The following is a 19,437-nucleotide window of genomic DNA, read 5'->3' on the forward strand; positions in this document are numbered from 1 at the left end:
TTCTATAGAGACAGCCTGCTCTGAGAAGATGTTATCCTGTTTCTGTATTCGTCCATGGAACTGAGTCTGTTCTACTAACAGAGTGGGGGGGAAAGGGAAGATATGAAAATAATAAAGCCAAGAGAAGAATCATTCACTTGCATAGGAAAACTGAGCCAAGGTGCTGAAGGGAGGACTCCCTGGTTCTCATAAACTCTCTAGATGGACTGCATGACACCTACTGTGAAACAAGCACCAGGTCAGCACCCAAATCCCACAGAGCCCCTGAAACTGGGCCCCTTTTATAGAGATACATGCATGAACTTTGGGGCCCTTTTGGCTTATTGCCTTCTTACAAAAGGGCAACTTCAAGGAAAGTTCCCCAGTCAAGAAGGGGGCCCACAGAGAGGTTAAAGCACCCACAAGATGCACTGGCATTGGGGAATTACCACTAGCCTCTGGAAAAATTATAGTCCACCATGTCTACCACAGCCTACTTTTCATGGACATAGAGGCAGCAAGAATAGCATTTGGGCATTGCTTAACTCTCTTCCACACAGGCAGAAGGGCCAAATCCATAGCACAGGGTTACTCCCAGCATTTATTTTCAAAGATAGTTTTCCTTCTCTCCTACTCATGCATAAATTGGCCATATCCATATGATAAAAGTGACTTTTATCATGAACTTGCATTTATATAGTGCCTTTCATCCAAATGGATGCAGAGTGCAGTATAAGTGTTACTGTCTTTTGCACAAGCAACAGCTAGGACCCATTTTTGCCCATTACTGAAATAGGTTGGAACATAGCACAAGTTTAACAGCATATGTCAACCTCACACAAGAACTTAGCGTACCTTAGCCAAGGTTAATTCTGGTGGAATTTAGGCCAGCAGAATGTATCTACTAAGATTTCTCTTGCACAAGAGACCAGTTTTAAATCTCTACTCTTGGGAATTTTTAGAGACAAGAAGCCGGGACCTTGCAGTACATGGGCTCCAATGGCAGTGTGTCAAATGTCATGCTGCAGCACTGGTTCAGTACTGAGTCAGAAAGAAAAAAAACCTCACCTCCTAAATGACCCACGCTGCTTCCTGAAAGTACTTTGGAGGTCTACCCAACCAAGTACTGACCTGACCTAATCCTATTTAGCTTATAAAATATGACAACAGCAGTGTACAACACTCTGATTAGATACTTAAAAAAACCTCTATGTTTTTAAAGAGGTAGAGAATGTTAACATGAGCTCAATTTTTGTAGTAAAAAAAATTGATTTACTTGAACAGTAGGGAGTGCCAAATGAAAATATCCATTGTGCTGCTTTTGTGGGCTGCAGCCAATTTCCCGTTTAATTTCAAAGACACCAGCTTTTGTGCCATAGCGCAAGATAGGGTATCACAGACACTTTTATTCACCTCAGGAGGTAACTGTGCAAACATTAATTATTGTCTTTTTATTGTCCCTTTTTTTTTACTCAGTGAACAGTAGCAAGCACATAGTAAGAAAGTACCGTGGACATCTGCGAACAAAAATTGAGTCTGGAGAAGGAACCATCCCAGTCCGACGCCACAATGCAGTTCAGACATGGGATGGTGTGTTGCTGGGAGAACAGCTAATCACAATGTCTTGCACAGACAAAATTGCCAGGTAATGCTAGCACCTTATTTATACTTTGTAAAGCTGTTTGCTGTGTGGAAATGAGACTGATGTCAAAGAAGACTAAAATTACTAGTGGGGAATAAATAGCAGGAACTGATAAACCCTAAGGAAACAAAGACCCTCTTTGCATGCAAATGTAGGGCATATAAATGGGATGGAATGTAAACAGAATGGTTTTCCAAATTCTCTGTGGATCATTAGTTGCTTCTTAAAGTGTGACAAAAATATAAAACCCTCTTATGTAGCACGTGCACCAATAGAATTTCAGTATGCAAATTAAAATCAACTCTGTGCTTACTGGATCATTTAACTCTAAAGTTGCAAACAAATCATCATTCAGATAAACATATGTCATTTGCACTCTATTGGATAAAGTGCTGTAAATGCCGTTAAGAATGCTTACATTTTTAACAGTGTAATTCAAAGCCACGATGTTACCATGAGAATGTCTAGGCTCCTGAAGGAAAGTAATGAAAAAATGGGATTTCCTTGCTTAGGTAGTAGACATTTTTTTGCTGTACCCAGTAAATATATTTTGGTAAATATAAGTACAGTTGCTATTAAACAGTCACATTTGCCAACAGTTAGCCCATGGTAGCATGTGAAAAACTACAACTGTATTCTATTCTGAAGCCAGGGCACTAATTAAGGACAAGTGACAATTGCACATGCATGAACATTTAATACAGACATATAGATAAATACATATGCATATGTAAAATATGTTAACTGTATATATATATCTCCACATGAAAAATATGTTGCATCACAGCTATAAAAATGTAAAAGTTATAGGTCAAAGTCTCTGCTGATACATTAGGTCTCTGACTTCAGCTGAACTACATAAAACAAGAAATTTATCCAGATATATTGAGACCCAATATATATGTCAGAATGATACTAGAAAAATACAGCTATGTACGGCAATTGCCCAAACTCTGCTCTTGGTTTACCTAGATGATTCTGCTGGAAGCCAAGCTTTGTACCTGTGTATCCAGAACAGAACTGGGCCCAAAATTAGTGTGTGTGGTTCACCCAATAAATAGGAGTACCAAATGACAAAACATCAAAATACTCAAATACTCATTCTCTAATGTATAATAGTTGTGAGCTTTTTTTTTGCTTTTTTTTTTTTTTGAGAGAGGTGATCATTGGTATTAGTATGAAGTCAGGCAGAAGACAGGGCAGGGTAGCACCTTAAAGACAAACTGGTTCAGAAAGGTATAAGCTCCCATAGGTGACAGCCTACTTTGTCAGATGCTATGAATGGACTTGTAGAAAACAGTGGTCACTGATGGCTTGCCAGGTATAATATAGTAGTACACATGAAGAAGGGCATCCAGGGCACAAGCATAGGCACCACCTTTGGAGCGGGGCACAAAAGCAGCTGTTGTTGCAGCAGCAGCTGCTCACACCACCACAATTGGCAAGGCAGGAGCTGGTGCTACTCTGGAAACGGAGCTGTGCTGCTACGTCTATGGTATAATATTATGGGCATGTCTACATGAGACATTTACTGCCGAGTTGATTAATTAGCTCTACAGGAAAGTCTTAGCATCTACACATGCAGCCCTGGTAGGCCACAGTAAACTAATAAACACTGCCATAGGTTAGTACTTGAAAATGCAAGTGCTTTCCTGTGGCAGCATTATTTAGTGTGCTGCAATGAACATGTAGATGCTGACGGGGTGGGCTGGGATACAAGGGTGCTTTAGTGCAGGGGCTGCCTGCCAGCAAGGCCCATATTAGAGTACCTTTGTGCCCCAGCCAGCCTCTCTGCAGTATGTTGAGCTGGGTCAGAGCAGCCCCAGGCTGGCAGACTGACCCCCAGGTCCCCTGCCAGCTGGGGCTGCTCCAACTCAGCTCAACATGCTGCAGTCCCAGGTACACATGTGAATGTAGCACCTGAGAGCAATAAACTCTGGCACAAACTGTGCTGGAGTTTATTTAGGCACGTTGATTTCACATGTAGATGCACCCATATGGATTATTATGATGATGTATATATTATTGGATTGCCAAGTATTATTATTCTGCTCATGGCAGAACACTCTAACATCCTTGGACATTTCACCACTGACCTAACAGTAGCTGTTCTTAACTAATAAAACTTTAAAAATTGACTTGGATGTGAAACTGTGGGACAAGAAATCATCCACAGTGCTTACTGGATTGTGTTATATATGGTCTCAACAAAGACTATGTTTTTCAATGAATCAATTGCTTTTTTTTATCTGTTGAGCTATTCAACCCATATGTATCCCCCTCCCTTATCTTCTGTATTTAAATACCCTTCTGTTTAGAGCCCATTTTCTACAAGTTCACTCATAGCATTCGATGAGTAAGCTGTCACCTACAAGATTTTATGTCTTTCTGAACCAGTTAATCCAGGGGTGGACACTAATTTTGTCTGAGGGCCACTTAAGTTTTGGATACTGTTTTGTCAAATTATAGATTAAAAAGAAATCATATATGTAATTCAAACACCTACTATAACATATTTTAATTTTATTTCAAAAAATAATCTTTGTCCTCATTTAGGTTTTTTGAGTAGTGTATTTAGAGGTGATTGCAGAATAGCTCAAAATGAAATCTTACTCTTGTATATTGTGGGACGTGGGGAAGTGGAGGGAGGTATGGGACTGGGTGTATGTGGGGGATGGGTATGGAGTGTATGTGTAGGGATGAAGGGTATATGTGGGTGTGGGGGGGGTGGAGGGTGTACCTGTGAGGGGGTGGACATGTGTGTTGTGGGGGGGGGATGGATGTGGGGTGGGCGTGGGGGAGGTGAGTGTGTGTGTGTGTGCATGGGGGGGAGGCTGCCCACACAGAAGTTCACAGTAACTGGCCAGGGGTGGGGAGAGACAAAACAGAGGGCATGTGCAGCAGAACTCGCCCAGATGGTGCAAGTGCGGGTCTGGTCTGCACCCCCATCTGGCCCTCAGCTGCCCCTGTGGCACTTCTCATGGGGCCAAGCCCTACCTGCTCCCACCCAGGGAACCCCACAGCCCACTCCTACCTGCCCTGGCCCTGGCCAATGCGCACAGCTTCCCAGTGGGGTTGCTCATGAAGTGGCTTCAGCCACCCAGATATTGCTCTACTCCCCCTGCCTCCAGCAGCTCTTCCTCCTCCTCCTCCTCCTGCCACTGTTGCACCATTCTGGCAGTAGGTAGCATGGGGAAACCATGGGATCACACATCAGGGAACAGATGTTCAGCCAAGCAAGAGGGAAGCTTCAGCCTGGCAGCTCCTACCCCAGCATGCGGGGCTCCAGTTCCTGCTCCTGTCTGCCTTTCACCTACTCTGCCCACCTGGCACAATGAGCATGGCCACCTGGGGGTGCCCAAGTGGGTGGAAGGTAGCCAGGAGCTGGAGCTGGAACTAGAGCCCCACATGCTGGGGCAGGAGCTGCTCAGCTGCAGCTTCCCACCCGCGTGGCTGGATGTGTGGTGCCTGTCATGCATCCCCATGGGTACCGCTCTTCCCCGTGTTACCTGCTGCCCAGAGCGGCACAGCAGGAGCAGGAGGAGGAGCTACTGAAGATGCAGGGAGCTGAGTACCTGAGTGTCTGTAGCAGTGGGAGCTGCCCCAGTGGAAAGCTGTGCATACTGGCTGGGGCTGGGGCAGGTGGGAACGTGGGATTCCCCAGGCAGGAACAGGTGGGGCTCAATCTCATGCAGAGCGTTGTGGGCTGGATACAATCAGTTGGCGGGCACCCACCCACGGGCCAAATCCAATCATTTGGAGGGCCAGATCCGGCTGGTGGGCCATATTTTGCCCATCCCTGAATTAGTCTCTAAGCCTTTTGTTTGTTTGTGTGAAGAAGAAAAGGCATCTTCTGCTGTCATGTTTTCATTTCTTTGCAAAGAGATAACAGCAGACTCAAAACTGTTTTCCCACTGCTCTCACATACGACTAGGTTTTCTAAATCCAGACTTAGATGGACTAGAAAAAAACCGAACAAACTGAAGTGGCAGAATTGAAATTTTGGAGTCTCTGTGGTTTTGAATGTCAATAGGCAGTAAATTAAATATCAACCCTGCAACTAGTATTATATTTGTTATTGATGGGAATGTCAGTTATAATATAGACTCTCAGAAGCTATGTTTTCTCCAAACACATCTGCTTAGAGTTTTCAGTGAATCGTTAGATATCTGCAATGAAGCTCCTTGCTACCATGTAGCTAAATGGCATTAAAGGCAGCAAAGGAATATTACAGAGTGCCAAGTATTATTTTTTCAGTATAAAAGAAAACTTGCAGGTTGCCTTTTGATATGCACTGATTGTAGTTATTATTACTATTATATATCTATACAGTAACATACATGTGCATGCACTTGAAGAGCTGAAATGTAACTTAATTACAACCACTGTGAATGATTGCAAGGGTTTAAGTGGCTCCTCCGGCTTAAGTGGTCATGCCATTTAATCATGGGTTAAGTGGCTACCCAGCCACATGGTCAGTCAATTAAATGCATGATAAAAAGAGGAATAAACGTGTGGCATATTTTTTGGAATAACTTTGTAGTTGTCTCTTATTGTGTCATTAATTGAACTTGAGGCTGGAAGCCCCATCAGCTGATCAGAGATTTCAACTGGGGGGGCCATGTGCACCCCCAAACCTGGGAGCTCTCAGCTCACAAGGCTCCCAAATATTCCTGCAGCTGGGAAACTGGAGCTGCTGCAGTCTTCAGCTATAGGGGGTGCATGAAGCCCACCTCCTCCCCCATGCCTCAGAGATCACAGCATCTGCAATCTCCCATCCACAGAGGTGCATGAAGGTGCTGCCCCAATTCCTCAGAGATCAGAGCAGCCACAGTCTGCCACCCACGGCGGTCCATGAAGCCTCCCACCCGGCACCTCAGAGAGTCTAGCAGCTGCAGTCTCCTAGCTGTGGGGGTGCATGAAGCATAGCAGGAGGCGTGATTGTATGGATCACACATTAAATCCCATTGTGCCTTTATCTGCAAGTGTAGAGGAGCCCACAGGTAACATCATTATGATTACATAGTTGGGGTTGGGAATGCAGGCATTTCAGGAGTGATAAAATTGTATGTGAAACCATTTCTTTGAAGGAAAAGATTGTAAAGGATGTATTTTGAGAAGGAAGTTGAAAGTGAAGAGGATGAGGACATGGAAGATATTCTGAGAAAAAGAGCTCCAAAGCTTATGAGCAGCTAGGAGGAAAACCATGGAGTAAGGGTGAGACAAGAAAATAGAGTGGGTAGTTGGCTGAGGCTTGGGTTGAACAAAGGGAACAATGGAAGAAGGGCAAGAAATTAAAGCACAAAAGTTTTTACTGCTAAATTTTGGAGGATCTTGAAGATTAGACCAAGGAGTTTATTTCTGGTGTGGAATATAAGGGGTAGCCAGCAAATGGACAGAGTGGTGAGTAAGGGGTACAAAGTGAAGGTGTGTTAATGTGATAAGCTAGCACTATGATTTTCATAGAGCAAGCCTGGATGAACTGTAAAGTAGGAGGAGCGTGGTTTGCAAGTAGCAGCACTTGGGCCTAAGCAAGAGTTTGGGAAGGAGTAACAGAGAAGTAATGGAGATCAATTAATTGATTCAGATGCTAGAAAAATGGTAGGATTTAATGATAAAGAAATGTGGTGGCAGGGCTGACGCTGACACAGGTAAATCCTGTGAGATTGTGGGACTGAATATGAGGGGAAGGACTGTGTGTGAAGAGGTAAAAGACAGGTGCAGGGGGTATCTCTGAAAGCTACTAAAAGGGTGAGGGGTGTAAGCATGTGTGCCACGTCACCAGTCAGTATGTCAAATAAAGTTCCCAACAACCATAGTGCTTTTTCACAGCGCTCTTTATTTAACAGTTCGACATCAACTCAAAAGCAGGTTTTCTTAGACAACGTTTAGTTTCTTCTGGAACCCAGAATCTGCTGTCTGCCCTATCCTAGCGTGTATTCCTGTCAACGCTGCTATCTCTGTTTCATCCAGATGCATTCTGCCTGACTTTGTGCTAGCTGGTACAGAAAGCCTTTCATTTTTCCTTTTCCCCTTTATTGAAAGTGCTGTTTCTGAGTCATCATAAGACTCCTGGTCACCTCACTCACCCAATCAGCCAGCCTTGAAATGGAGCAGTGGATTATATACGTGGGGCTTAGGGCAAGAGCTGTTACAAGAAGGCAGGCGTACAAAAACCTACTGCAATAGCAGCTGGAGAGAATAGAAGTGGATCGGGGAGCACAAGGACTCAGATGTCCAGGTTGGTCAGAGTCTCTAAGAGGTGAGTGGGGGTCAGTCAGTTTAAAGGAGGAGTATAAAATCAAGGAGAACAGAGTTGGAAAAGAGATGTGCAGGCTTTGCATTGATGGGCTTGGTGAAGACAGCTTCAGTGAGAAGCAGATGGGAGTCAGAGGGTATGTCTACACATGCATTAGCTCCAGGAGCATTCTTCTCACAAGTAAACTACTTGCCAGTAAACACTCCCAGGCAGGCGTCTACACATGTAGGGAAGTGGAAGCAGATTTGTTGCTACTGGCAGCAAACTGCAGTCACTTCCTAAGGCCCTGCAGTGGGCCCCTGCTGCCACCAGGGCCTGACAGGGAGCACTGGACCAGGAGACAGCTGTCTCTTGGCCAGGGCTGGGATGTTGTTCCCTGCCGCCAGGGGGCTGCCTGCTGCCAGGGTGGGGATAATGTCCCTCTGCCCTGGCAGCAGGGAGCTCCCAGCCCTGGCTCCCTGATTAGGACAGGGGACTTGGAAAGAGCTGCAGGGGAGGGGCAGGTCCCAGCCCCCTTCCCAAATCTGCCAGTTGGCAGCTAGCAGTGAGCTTCCAGGTGGGCAGGGATTCCCTGCCCAGCTGGTGACTCATTGCTAGCTGCCCCACTGGCAGATTGGCGTAGGAGGCTGGGACATGCCTCTCCCCTGCAGCTCTTTCCAAACTGCATGCCTCTATCGCCTGATCAGGGCTCAGGGCTGGGACCTGCCCCTGCTCCGCAGTTCCCAGCCCCTGCTCTGCATCATGGGGTGGGGGCTGGAGAACCTGTTTCCTGCTCCTCTCCATGATAGTGGAGCTGGGTGGGGAATAGGCTGGGGAGCTTGTTCCCCACTCAGCTCTGCAAGCATGGAGCTGGGTGGGGAACAGGCTGGGGAGCGTGTTCCCTGTACAGCTCCCTGAGCGCAGAACTGGATGGGGAACAGGCTCCCTGAACCCTGCCAGCAGGGAGCCGTCACTGCCGGCTCCACGACAGCTGGGCCAGTGCTGGGAGATTCTTATCTTCCAGCGTGAGCCCCACAGCCATGGAGCTCGGGCTGGGAGATAAGGATCTCCCAGTGCCAGACCCACTGTCACAGAGTTGGCACTGAGAGATGAGGATCTCCCAGCCCCCTGCTCCTTGATTGTGATCTTGCAGTGTGGGGCTTGGAGCTCTCTGCTGCAGGGGTAAGGGGATGTAGTCCCACCCGGGCTGAGGTGGCAGAGCCCACCCTGGCAGCAGGGAGTTTCTGGGGGTAGGCCACAATCTCCCGCCCCCTGGTAGCTGGCTGACTGGGAGCAGATTTGCTCCTGGTCAGGCGTCTATATAAGCATTACTGCGCAGTTACTAATTGCAAGTAAATTTGCTACTTGCGTTTGCAGTAAATCACAAATTTACTTGTGATTAAAAAGGTTTACTGCACAGTAAGCATGTGCACGTGTAGTAAAGCATCTAATGTAGATGCACCCAGAGTGGAGGAAATCAGAAAAAGACCCAGTGGAGGGAAAGTTATCATTACACAAGTAGAGCAATTCTCAGTCAAGGTGCCATGAGATACTTCTAAGAGTGCTGTAGGGTGCCATGCAATACTAGCAGGCATTAAAAAAATGCGCTTTACCAGAAGTAGCACATTACTTTGACCTGGCTCAGCAGCATCTGTATAGATCAGGCGCTTTAGTGGGGCTTTTTGGCATGTGTAACTAAAGCTGATTCAATCAACTATTAAATAAAAGCGGCAAAAAAGCTCCACCAAAGCACCCAATCTATACCGATTTTGAGCAAGCCAGGTCTTATGTGCCACCTCTTCTGGGCATGTGCTAGGCTCGGTGCAGGAGTGCACCTAGTTTAAAGTAAAACATGGTTTGTTTTTTTTAATGTCTGCAAGCAGCCATGATTCACAGGATAAACCCAGAGATTTCAAATAGGAATTCATGATGTCAGAAATATTCCAGCTTGTGGTCTTTCTGAGCTCCTTGCAACAGAAGAATTGCTTTGTTATTTTCCATAGTCAAAAGATGAGTGAAAGTTAAGAGTTGGTATTTTCTGAGGGAAGCCTTGAGTCTAAAAAGATTGAAAACTACTGAAGTAGAGAGTACAAAGGTGAATGGAGGGAGGGGAATTCAATACAGGTGAGGAGGGTATTCCTCCAACCCGCAGGGCTGCTGACTAGCTTCTTCATATATAGATAAAAGAATGGGAAGAGAGTCCAGAGTATGAGAAGAGCATTGTCCTAATGCCCTTCTTAGAGTCTTCATCTTAGGGGGGAAATCAGTAGGAAGATCATATGCAGAGCTTTGGAAATCCAAATATTTGTCATAAAATAAAACCAGCTTCATTCCATAGTGACTAGAGGGGCTGCAGTGACAAAGGAACTTGTTTTCACATTTTATGGACTTACTTTATGGTTAATAAGAAATTCTGAAAATGAATTCATGTTTGTATCACTAGGATTTGGCAAAATTCTTCTTTATGTTCTTTTGATTATAGTCCTTGGAAAATTCCCTCAGGAGCATTAGGCTATTAGAGAATGTTTCCCATTGAGAACCATAGCAGCAGCTGCTAAAATATACATCACTTTGCACTGGCTGCAAAGGAACTTAGTACTAGAAAATCAGGGATCCAAAGTGTTACTGAGAAAAGGGACCAATACATTATAAATAATTTATCCAGCAAATTAAGTTTTCTCCTGCTTATAGGGTAGCTGCAAGCAGAAGGTGATTAAATCAGATTTGTTTATTATTCACAGGTATTCAGCAAATTCTTTTTTTTACCATGTTGCTTTAATTTTGTTAGTCAATCACCAAAAGTATTCTGTAAGTATTGAATGGTTGAATACTCACTATTTTGCTACTCACTACTCTGGTTTTATTGCTTAGTTGTGATTGGTGGATAACCCACATTGCTGGATAACCTCTGATTTGACTGCACAAACATTGTTAATGTGACTTCTCGAGTTATTTGGTCATACAGGGAGAATCTACATGTAACATTTACTGCAGAGTAGACTAATTAGCTCCAGTGTTTCATGTCTAGAAGTGCAGTGCTATTAGACAGGAGTAAACTAATGAACTCCACAGCAGGACAGTACTTGTAAATACAAGTACTTTTAAATACAAGTACTATCCTGCTCCAGAGTTTTTTACTCCACAGCACTGCACGTATAGACGCTGATGCGGCTGGCTGGAGCATGAGGGTGCTTCAGTGCAGGGTCTGCCTGCTGGCTAGCCCCACACTAGCGCACCCCCAGACCGCAGCCAGCCCCTCTGCAGCACATTGAGGTGGGCAGGAGCAGTGCCAGGCTGGGAGGCTGACCCCCCGGACACACTGCCAGCTGGGGCTGCTCCCACCCAGCTCAATGTGCTGCAGTCCTGGGCACAAGTTCAAATGGCATGCCTGGGAACAATAAACTCCCATGCAACAAGCACCAGAGTTTATTTGTATTAATTGCATGCATAGATGCACCTACAGAGAATTACTAGGTGGTCTGTTTTATACAAAGGATGAAATTAGATTATCATAATGGTTCCTTCTGTTTTTAAGATCTATATATTTATGTGTGCAAATTTAAAGTCTGGTACCTACAAATCCTTAAAAAATCCTTTATGTCTGGTGCCCGCAAAGACTTGGCCCTAATCTAGTGACTGGTCTACATAAGGGTTTTATTTATTTAACACAAATGAAGCGGTGAAAGTTCAAGCTTAGTGCTACTGGTTCTAGAATCAACCCCCAACCAGCCCATCTGCAGTAGATTACACTAATATTGGAAACTTTGAAATGCATTTTTCATTGACATTACTAATACACACAGATTCACATATATTTGTGCAAAGAGAAAGTGTAAGGCTCATCAGCAATGCAGAAGCAGATACATTACAAATGTGACCAGTTGTTTAAGGCAAGATGTATGCCCTGATCTTCCAATTTTACCTAATGCTAATATGAGCCTCCAAAGAAAGACCTTTCTTATAATATAGCCTCTTGGGCACAGTACTATGGCCTGGGGATAATTTTACTTTTTCAGACTCTTCAAAACTAAAAAGTCCAAATTTATTTAATTTGACATGTATCAAATATGACTCTCTTCATTCCTATGTAGAGCCCAGACCCAGAGGAACTCCTTGCATTTGAGGACTGCAGAGTTACCTCAGGCTTAATGTTGCTGTCAGTGTTACTTAAGGCAAGGAGTCTCAGAGGAAGTAGGGCCATAACAACACCCCTCTTCCTTGCTGGCCCTGAAGTACAGAGGAGAGTTTATATGTAAGAATTTCACAAGAGCTCAGCTTGTCTTCTGGAAGCTAAACAAAATGGCAGGTTTTTCAAAAGAGCTTAGAAATAGGTGCAAACACCCAGAATCTCAAACATATTTAGGCACTTAATTCTCATTGAAATCAATGGAAGTTCAGTGCTCTCATTTACACAGCTATGCTAGAGCTGCCCCTATCTGGATCATTGCTGGCTGCTGTGTTGGGTTCTAAAGGCTGGATTAACACTGAACCCTACATTAAGGTCCTGTTGGCCGAGTAGAGCATAGCTCTCTTTCCTCTCTTGCCCTCACTGGCATATTTCCATGGCACAAACCCTCTGGGCACGTCTACATGAGATGCTTTACTGCACAGTAGACTATGTAACTGCATGCAGCAGATATTGCACAGTAGATTAGTCTACTGTGTGGTTTTTCACAATTTACACTGCACTAGCTACGGTGCAGTAACACAAGGGTAGGCAGCTGACCAAGAGCAAATTGCTCCCAGGCAGCAGGGAGTGAAAGAACTATCCCCTCCCCTGGGAAGCTGCCTACTTCCCAACTGTGCTCCAAGCAGCCAATCAGAGCCAGGGCTGCAACATTGTCCACTGCCCCAGCAGCAAGCATCTGCTAAGCCCTGGCTCCAAGACTGGAGCCAGGCTGGGTCATTGTCCCCTGTTCTGCCAGCAGGCAGCTACCAGGGCAGGGGACAATGTCCCAGCCCTGGATCCATCTCGGAACCAGGACTTGGCAGCTGCCTGTTGCCAGGGCGAGGATAATGTCCCAGCCTCCACTCCAATATTGAAGCGGGGGTTGTGCAGCAGGCAGGAGGGGTGGGAGACAGCTTCCCCAGAGGCAGGGCAGCTCTCCCTGTCTCCCAGAGCCCAAGCCTGACCCCAGTGTCCCCTGCCAGCTGGGGGCTGGCACCCAGGGGAGCTTAAAGCTCTCCCTGGCTGCCACATGGGAGCAGAGCAGGGCAGGAGTAGCCCTGCACTGAACTGCTCCTTCTGAGAGCAAGTTTGCTCCCGATGGGAGCACATATAGATGCATTCCCAGGGAAAGCTTACTGCACAGTATTTCACTGCTCAGTAAGCTTTCAGTGCATTAATAACACGTGTATTATTCCTTAATGGTAATTACTTCCTACAGCCCAGCTACCCTGGGACTCAAAACTAATGCTGCCACCCCAAGCTTCTGAACAGTTTAAGTAGTAGGTGTTCCAGCTTTACAGACACATAGCCTGTTTGAGGTTCCCTTCCCTGCTTTTTATTTGAATAACAAAAGAGTTACCCAGTCTAAACAAAATAATAGATACACCTGCATGCATTTTCCTACTTCAGGACTATGGACAGTTCCATAAACCCTGCTTGCTGCCTAGGGAGAGGTTGAAGGAGTTAGTTCTCCTTGCCTCAGTCAATCCATTATCCAAGAGTCCTGCCATCTGAGCAGCTGAATAGAAATGCTTAATAGCTGCCAGACCAGGGGCAATCACAATCAAGTGATCCAGTGCAGACAGTAAATGGGAGATTCCACATTTACGGAGGTGTTCCAGAATACAGCGGTGTCATAACCTAGACCAGAATTTATAAACTGTACAGAAAGAAAAACCACAAATCTATATCTGAATAGCTCTGACAATCTGGGACCAAGTTATTTTGATTAATAGGCTGTTATTTCAGGTGCCTGATGGGAGATGAGTTCTCTTGGAAGATCTGGCCCTAATTCTGGACATCAATACCTTTTGAAAACTTGTCCCTACACATTTAAGCTTAAGTCTGCCACAAGCAAAACAGCTGCACCTTAGCATTTCAGAATAGCATTGTTTGTATACCCATGATCCAACCAACCACAGTCCCCTACAGGGAACTGTGCAGAGTACTTTTTCTCCTAACAAATTAAATCTGCTTAGATTGAGTGCGTGTTGAACAGTCTCTGTACCAGGGAATACTCATGGTTAAATCCATAGGGCCCTGAAGCTTCTTCATTCAGTAATGTCCTTTTGCAGCTCCCCTTGCAGAAGACTTGTGGAGGGTCTTTGAGGAAACCTTCCCCCTGTGTCACATTGTTTCTGTAATTTGTATGAGAATACCAGCTGCAATTCAAGCTGCACAGTCACTGCAGATTTTAGATCTTGAATCATTTTTAAAAGTTGTTTTCTTACTAGTCTTTCCTCAAAAGTTCACCTTTAAAAAGCTACCTTTTTATGCCACCAGGTAAAGCATTTTTTTGCTACTCCACAAAGACACTGAAGTTAACCCCAGAGGCTAAATGAGATTTATAACATGTAAATTATACCTCATCTATAAAATGGCATTAGTAACAACAGAGGGCCTTCAAACTTCATGTTACAGTCTTGTCAAACAGAGTCTATTCTTGTCCCATGGCTAAGATTCAAGGGCTTTTTTTGGTCTATAGCTAGTTAATAGGAGTGAATATCTACTGAAGGATGTATTCATAATATTGTAAGGAAAGCGTGGGTTTAAAGACCTGTGTAAGGATATAGCAATAGGGACCCAAAATAGAACTTTAAGTGTGATTTGGGTACATTGAGCTGGATTTAAATATCCCATATCAAATACAAATCTGCAAGCGAATGTTTTAGCTCTATTTTAGGTTAGCCTATTGAACAGAGCTATTGTTAGTAGAAAGCCAGGCCTGGCAAAGTCACTTTTAAAATAAGCTACTTCTAAAGCTTCATATTAATGTAAATGAAAATCAATTAACACAGCCAGATATTCAATTAGAGACAATTTGTGCACACGATGGAGTCAGCTTGTAGTTCTCCCTCTTAACCCCTTTCTGTATGACTGAGACTTCAAATTCAGTTTCACTGCAAAGTATATTCCAGAAAATATATATAAACTACCTCCTGTTAAAACACAGATCAAAATATAATACGCTAGTTCCAGTTTCCAAACCGATAATAGCTAAATAGTCATATAAATAGGAACACAGCAGGTATTCTGCTGAGTAGAGACCACCATGAATAACAATTTATAGGATGTGAAAGCATGACAGGACAGTTTGGTCATAGAATTTGTGGTGAGGTAAGCAAATGACACACTAAGAAAACCAGGTATTAAAATGTTGATAATGCCAAGAACAATTCTTCCTCCACGAAAAGATTAACAAAAAAACTTCCAGATTCACAAGCAGTATTAGGCACTAACCAGGGAGTTAGGCACTCTCTTCCCACTGCCTTTCAGTGGGTGTTAAATACGCAGCTCCTGTAAATGTCTTTGAAAAATAGCTTGCTTTTCTCATACTATTTTAGCATTTAGTTTGGGGTTTTTGAGGGACGGAAGACAAGCATATTCTTTCTTTAGCAATCATACAAATTATTAGATAGTAAAAATCAATTAGAGCATGTGTGTCCATGCCAACACCCTGATTTATAATCTACAACCCTATCAGATAAATAAGAGTAGCTCCACAGAGCTATGAAACCTAAGACTGGGATCAAGCCATAGTGCGACACAGGGTCACAGGGCATAGGAGATAAGTATATATTGACTTCAGTGAAGCTGCAACCATTACTACCAGCTAAGGATTTGGCAGTTTGCTTTTCACTAGCATGTTCCTTATAACTGTAACCTAAATTTAGGGCCCCAGCGAGCACACAAAGGTGCAACTCCACCCTTGCACGCTCATTCAGACACAGAGGCATGGGAAGTGTGCCATCTGTGTGACAAGAGCACATGAGGACAGGAACCAAGTCAAGAATTGGAACCAGGAGTCAGAAGTGTGGAGCTAGAGTCAGTAGCCAAGGCCCAAAGCTGGTCAAACCTGAAATCAAGCTCAGAAGACAAAAATCAGGATTTGGTGAAGCATTTCAAGCAAGCTAAGGGCACAGCAAGGCAATTTGTTGCCCAGTTTGCTGCAGTTTGCTCTGGGTTTATAAAGGCAGGGGATGACTTGGTCTAGTCTAATCAGTCAGGTCAGTCTATGCCCTGGTTGCTTCTAGCTGGGGCCAGTGGCAGGATCTTCTGCAGCTGGGTTTATGCTTATTACATAGTCACTCAGAGACTACCATGGAGCAAATCCCCTCTTCAAACCAGTGCTTTCAAAGGACAATCTCGCCTATAATTTTTTGGTAGAGTATCAATCCTATCAGTATCAATCCATTTCAGGACAAGTTGGTATGTTCTCCGCAGTTCAGAGTGGTCCCCCTGCTATTCTGCCCCTCCTCCAGCTGAACAGAGTAAGCCTGAGAAGTAACAAGTTCTTCAATATACATAGGTGGATCCAACACTTTTAGAAAGGGGGTTTAGGAACAGTGATTGGCACAGCAAGGGTGGCTGAATCCCCTATGTCCCACCCGCTCTCCCCACCACCAAGCAGAACACAACACAGTAGCAGCAGCTGGGGGCTTAATTTTAAGTACCTGAATCAAGTAAGAATCCCACCCCCAACCCATCTTGGCACCCACTTCCTTCTCCTCTGTGCTCTGCAGTATCTCCCCTCCTTCTCTCTACTTATGCCTCTGGGCACAGAGGAGTCACCCACCCACCACTGCAGCTGTCTCAGCCACTCCTGCCCTACTCCAGTCAGGGCTGCAGGTAGCAGCTGTGCAGGGACTCAGGTTCAGCCAGTCGTAGCAGTGGTGGTGGTTGCATTCCCCTTCCTTGTGCTTGCTCCCTGGCAGATGAGGAATACACGGAGGGACCAAGCAGGGAGGGGAAACCCGCCAGCCCACTACTGCTAGCACTGCTGGCTCCAACCAAGCCAGACTCCCTGAACAGCCTGGCTGGAACGGGGCAGGAGCGGCTTTGGAACCCACTGCGAGTCAGCTGGGTTATAACCGGGTTATCTCCCAACAGTGATGCCTGTGGTTGGGGGATGGATCTGCCCCTGTCCATATAGCAGAGTTAACACTTCTCTTTTCATAGCTACCCATGGCCACCTGCAGCTTCTCCCCTTCATCACATTGCTCCATTCTGCGGATTCACTTTAAGCAACATAGGCAGGTAAAGCAACAAACTGAAGTGATAATAGTTCCATGTTTGGAAGGTGTTGCAAGGAACCATTAGGTGCAAGAAGAAGGGGAAAGGGCACTCAAGGGAGGAGTGCAGAGGGAATAAATGTTGGGCCTACAGAACAGAGTATCCTAGAGGAAGATGAAACCAAACAGTTGGGATAGGGGAGGCAATCAGTGAATGAAGAAGGGAAGAAGGAGTGTTCATACTTGGCCTGGTATGTTGGACATGCTAGTTATCTGCCTAGTAATCTGGCTCTGTCATTGACAACCCTGTGGTTATAGTGTTTCTGAAGCATGCTAGGTTCCTTTGGGAGGGGAGATGTTACGTATCTTTATATATTCTGAAACATTCTGGATGTGGAGCTACACCTACCGTCCCAGTGTCAGCCTCACACATGCAGCAGCACATACCCTAGGAAGGTGCCACAGCCAATTCACATCCCCCAGCTGTCAGTTATATCATGAGGTCAAAGAGAATTTTGATATAACTATATTTCCTAAGAGTATTTCTGAGAATCTCTCTGTTAGTGGATGACTTGATATGAGCCCATACGTAAAGTGAGCTTACAATTGCACTCAAAGTCACTATGTCACTACAGTATGTCCTGAGCAAGGAAAATATGTCATCTAATTAAAGAAAAACTGCCTGTTTTAAGTTGCCTTCCAATTCATCTTTGGCATTTCAGTGATTGACAAACAGGCAAAAAATATATTTATTTAAGGATTATCTATATTGAAAACTGGACATGGGATTTTGTCTCTGTAAACATTGCTGTAATATCAGCTGTTTGCACAAAAGCAAAGGTATTTTTCCACTCAGTCCTAAGCACAAAAAACTCCCAGATTCAAGCACAGAGGGACATTCGGTTTTATTGATCCTCCTGAAGAAGTTTTAAAAAGAAGATCTATGACCAAATGAGCAGTAGGTTGATATTCTCTTTATTGGAAGGGTTATTAAGAAGCAGACCAAGTATAAGTTATTTGAGAGATGTGTGCCCTTGAAAACAGCCTTTTAAAACTTGCACAATTAGAAACATTTGAAATGATCCAGTATATTTCTTTTAGCGAGAAAAGTCACTTTGATAAATCGAGGGCCCAAAATGTAGCACTGCATTTCCTTTGAATAATAATTTTATTTTGAAAAGCTACATTTGAAGCCAGCACTTTGTTACAGATGGGAACACTGCTACTTTTGTGCACCTAAATTAGACAGCAGAGAAATAGCTCCTTCAAAAAAGAATGCAGCTATTGATATTTTTACTGCTGCTCAGATAAGTATCACTCCCCACAATCCACCTATAAATAAAACATAGGTGTTTAATTTTCAGAGAGATGAACTGGTTATTACAGGTGTGTGTATTATAAATATGTGTTGGCCAGAGTAGGGAGCAAAAGGATACAAGGAAAAGACTTCTCTCAAATATCTGTCATTTGACTCTGGTGCTGAGACAAAGGTGTGAACAGGCAGTCCTCAGGAATGAGGGCTTTTCCTATCCATAGCCATGATACAGCAGGGCCAGCTTCCCACAAACATGCCTACAGGTCTGAAGGGCAGAGTCTGAAGGACAGAGATGGGAACCCTAAAACTCCAGTTCACAGGTCCAACCCTATTCAGGGAAGCACTTCACTTTAGCGCACTATTGACTTCAAAGGGACTTGACCTTTACCTGGTATGTAACTGTCCTTTGCTGAATAAGAATAGACTTAAATTTGCTTTGTAAATTGAAGCCAGGCTTGAAAATATAGCTCACTCCCAGATTTTCCCACCTTTAGCATCTGGGCTGAGACCACTGGCCAGGGCACAGATGATTGCAGTCTGTGGGACATGGAATTGGAAATAGGCCAGCAATTTAGGTCACTGACCACCTCTCAGGAGGGGATCTGCTCAGTATTATCCAAGGTATTGATTTCAACTTGTAATCAAAAAGTGAAAAGCTCCTTATCTAGTAGGATCCCATTGTAAGCCAGTCTCCCTTCCCAACTGTTTTGAAAAGGAAATGCTTTCCTCTCTTTCTGTTTGTTTGCTGGCAAAGGCTACCATTATACTGAGGATATGAAAGCAAAGAATTACCTTTTCCAAGCATAAGCAAGTGGCTACCTAGACATTTCAGAACAGCAAAGATTTAATGCAGGCCTCAGCAAAGTCAGTAGAAAGACTCCTGCTTAGCAGAAGTTGAAAGGGGCCACGAAGTTACGCTAATAAGCCGTTTAAAGTCTGTCATGTGAACTAACACACACACAGCTTAATAATCCTTAGAGGGAGTGAGGATTAGGAAACAGTCAAGAGCTATCTTCACCTTTAAACTTGCCTGTTTGGTGACTGGGTCCATTTTCTAGTTCCCCTTTCCTCTCTTGCGCTGTG

At 44.4% G+C, this 19,437-nt stretch overlaps 1 protein-coding gene across 2 annotated transcripts in view; it reads left to right on the plus strand.

Annotated features, from left to right (window-relative positions):
• The window catches only part of ADARB2 (adenosine deaminase RNA specific B2 (inactive)), a 612,280-nt gene that overhangs the window by 571,405 nt on the left and 21,438 nt on the right, over nucleotides 1-19,437 (plus strand). For both annotated transcript variants that reach the window (XM_059729167.1, XM_019498622.2), the window contains one exon: nucleotides 1,456-1,624. In XM_059729167.1, the coding sequence (XP_059585150.1) occupies nucleotides 1,456-1,624 (169 nt within the window). The remainder of the gene's footprint in view (nucleotides 1-1,455; nucleotides 1,625-19,437) is intronic.

Source organism: Alligator mississippiensis, chromosome 5, assembly GCF_030867095.1.
Source record: "Alligator mississippiensis isolate rAllMis1 chromosome 5, rAllMis1, whole genome shotgun sequence".
NCBI classification, from domain to species: Eukaryota; Metazoa; Chordata; order Crocodylia; family Alligatoridae; genus Alligator; species Alligator mississippiensis.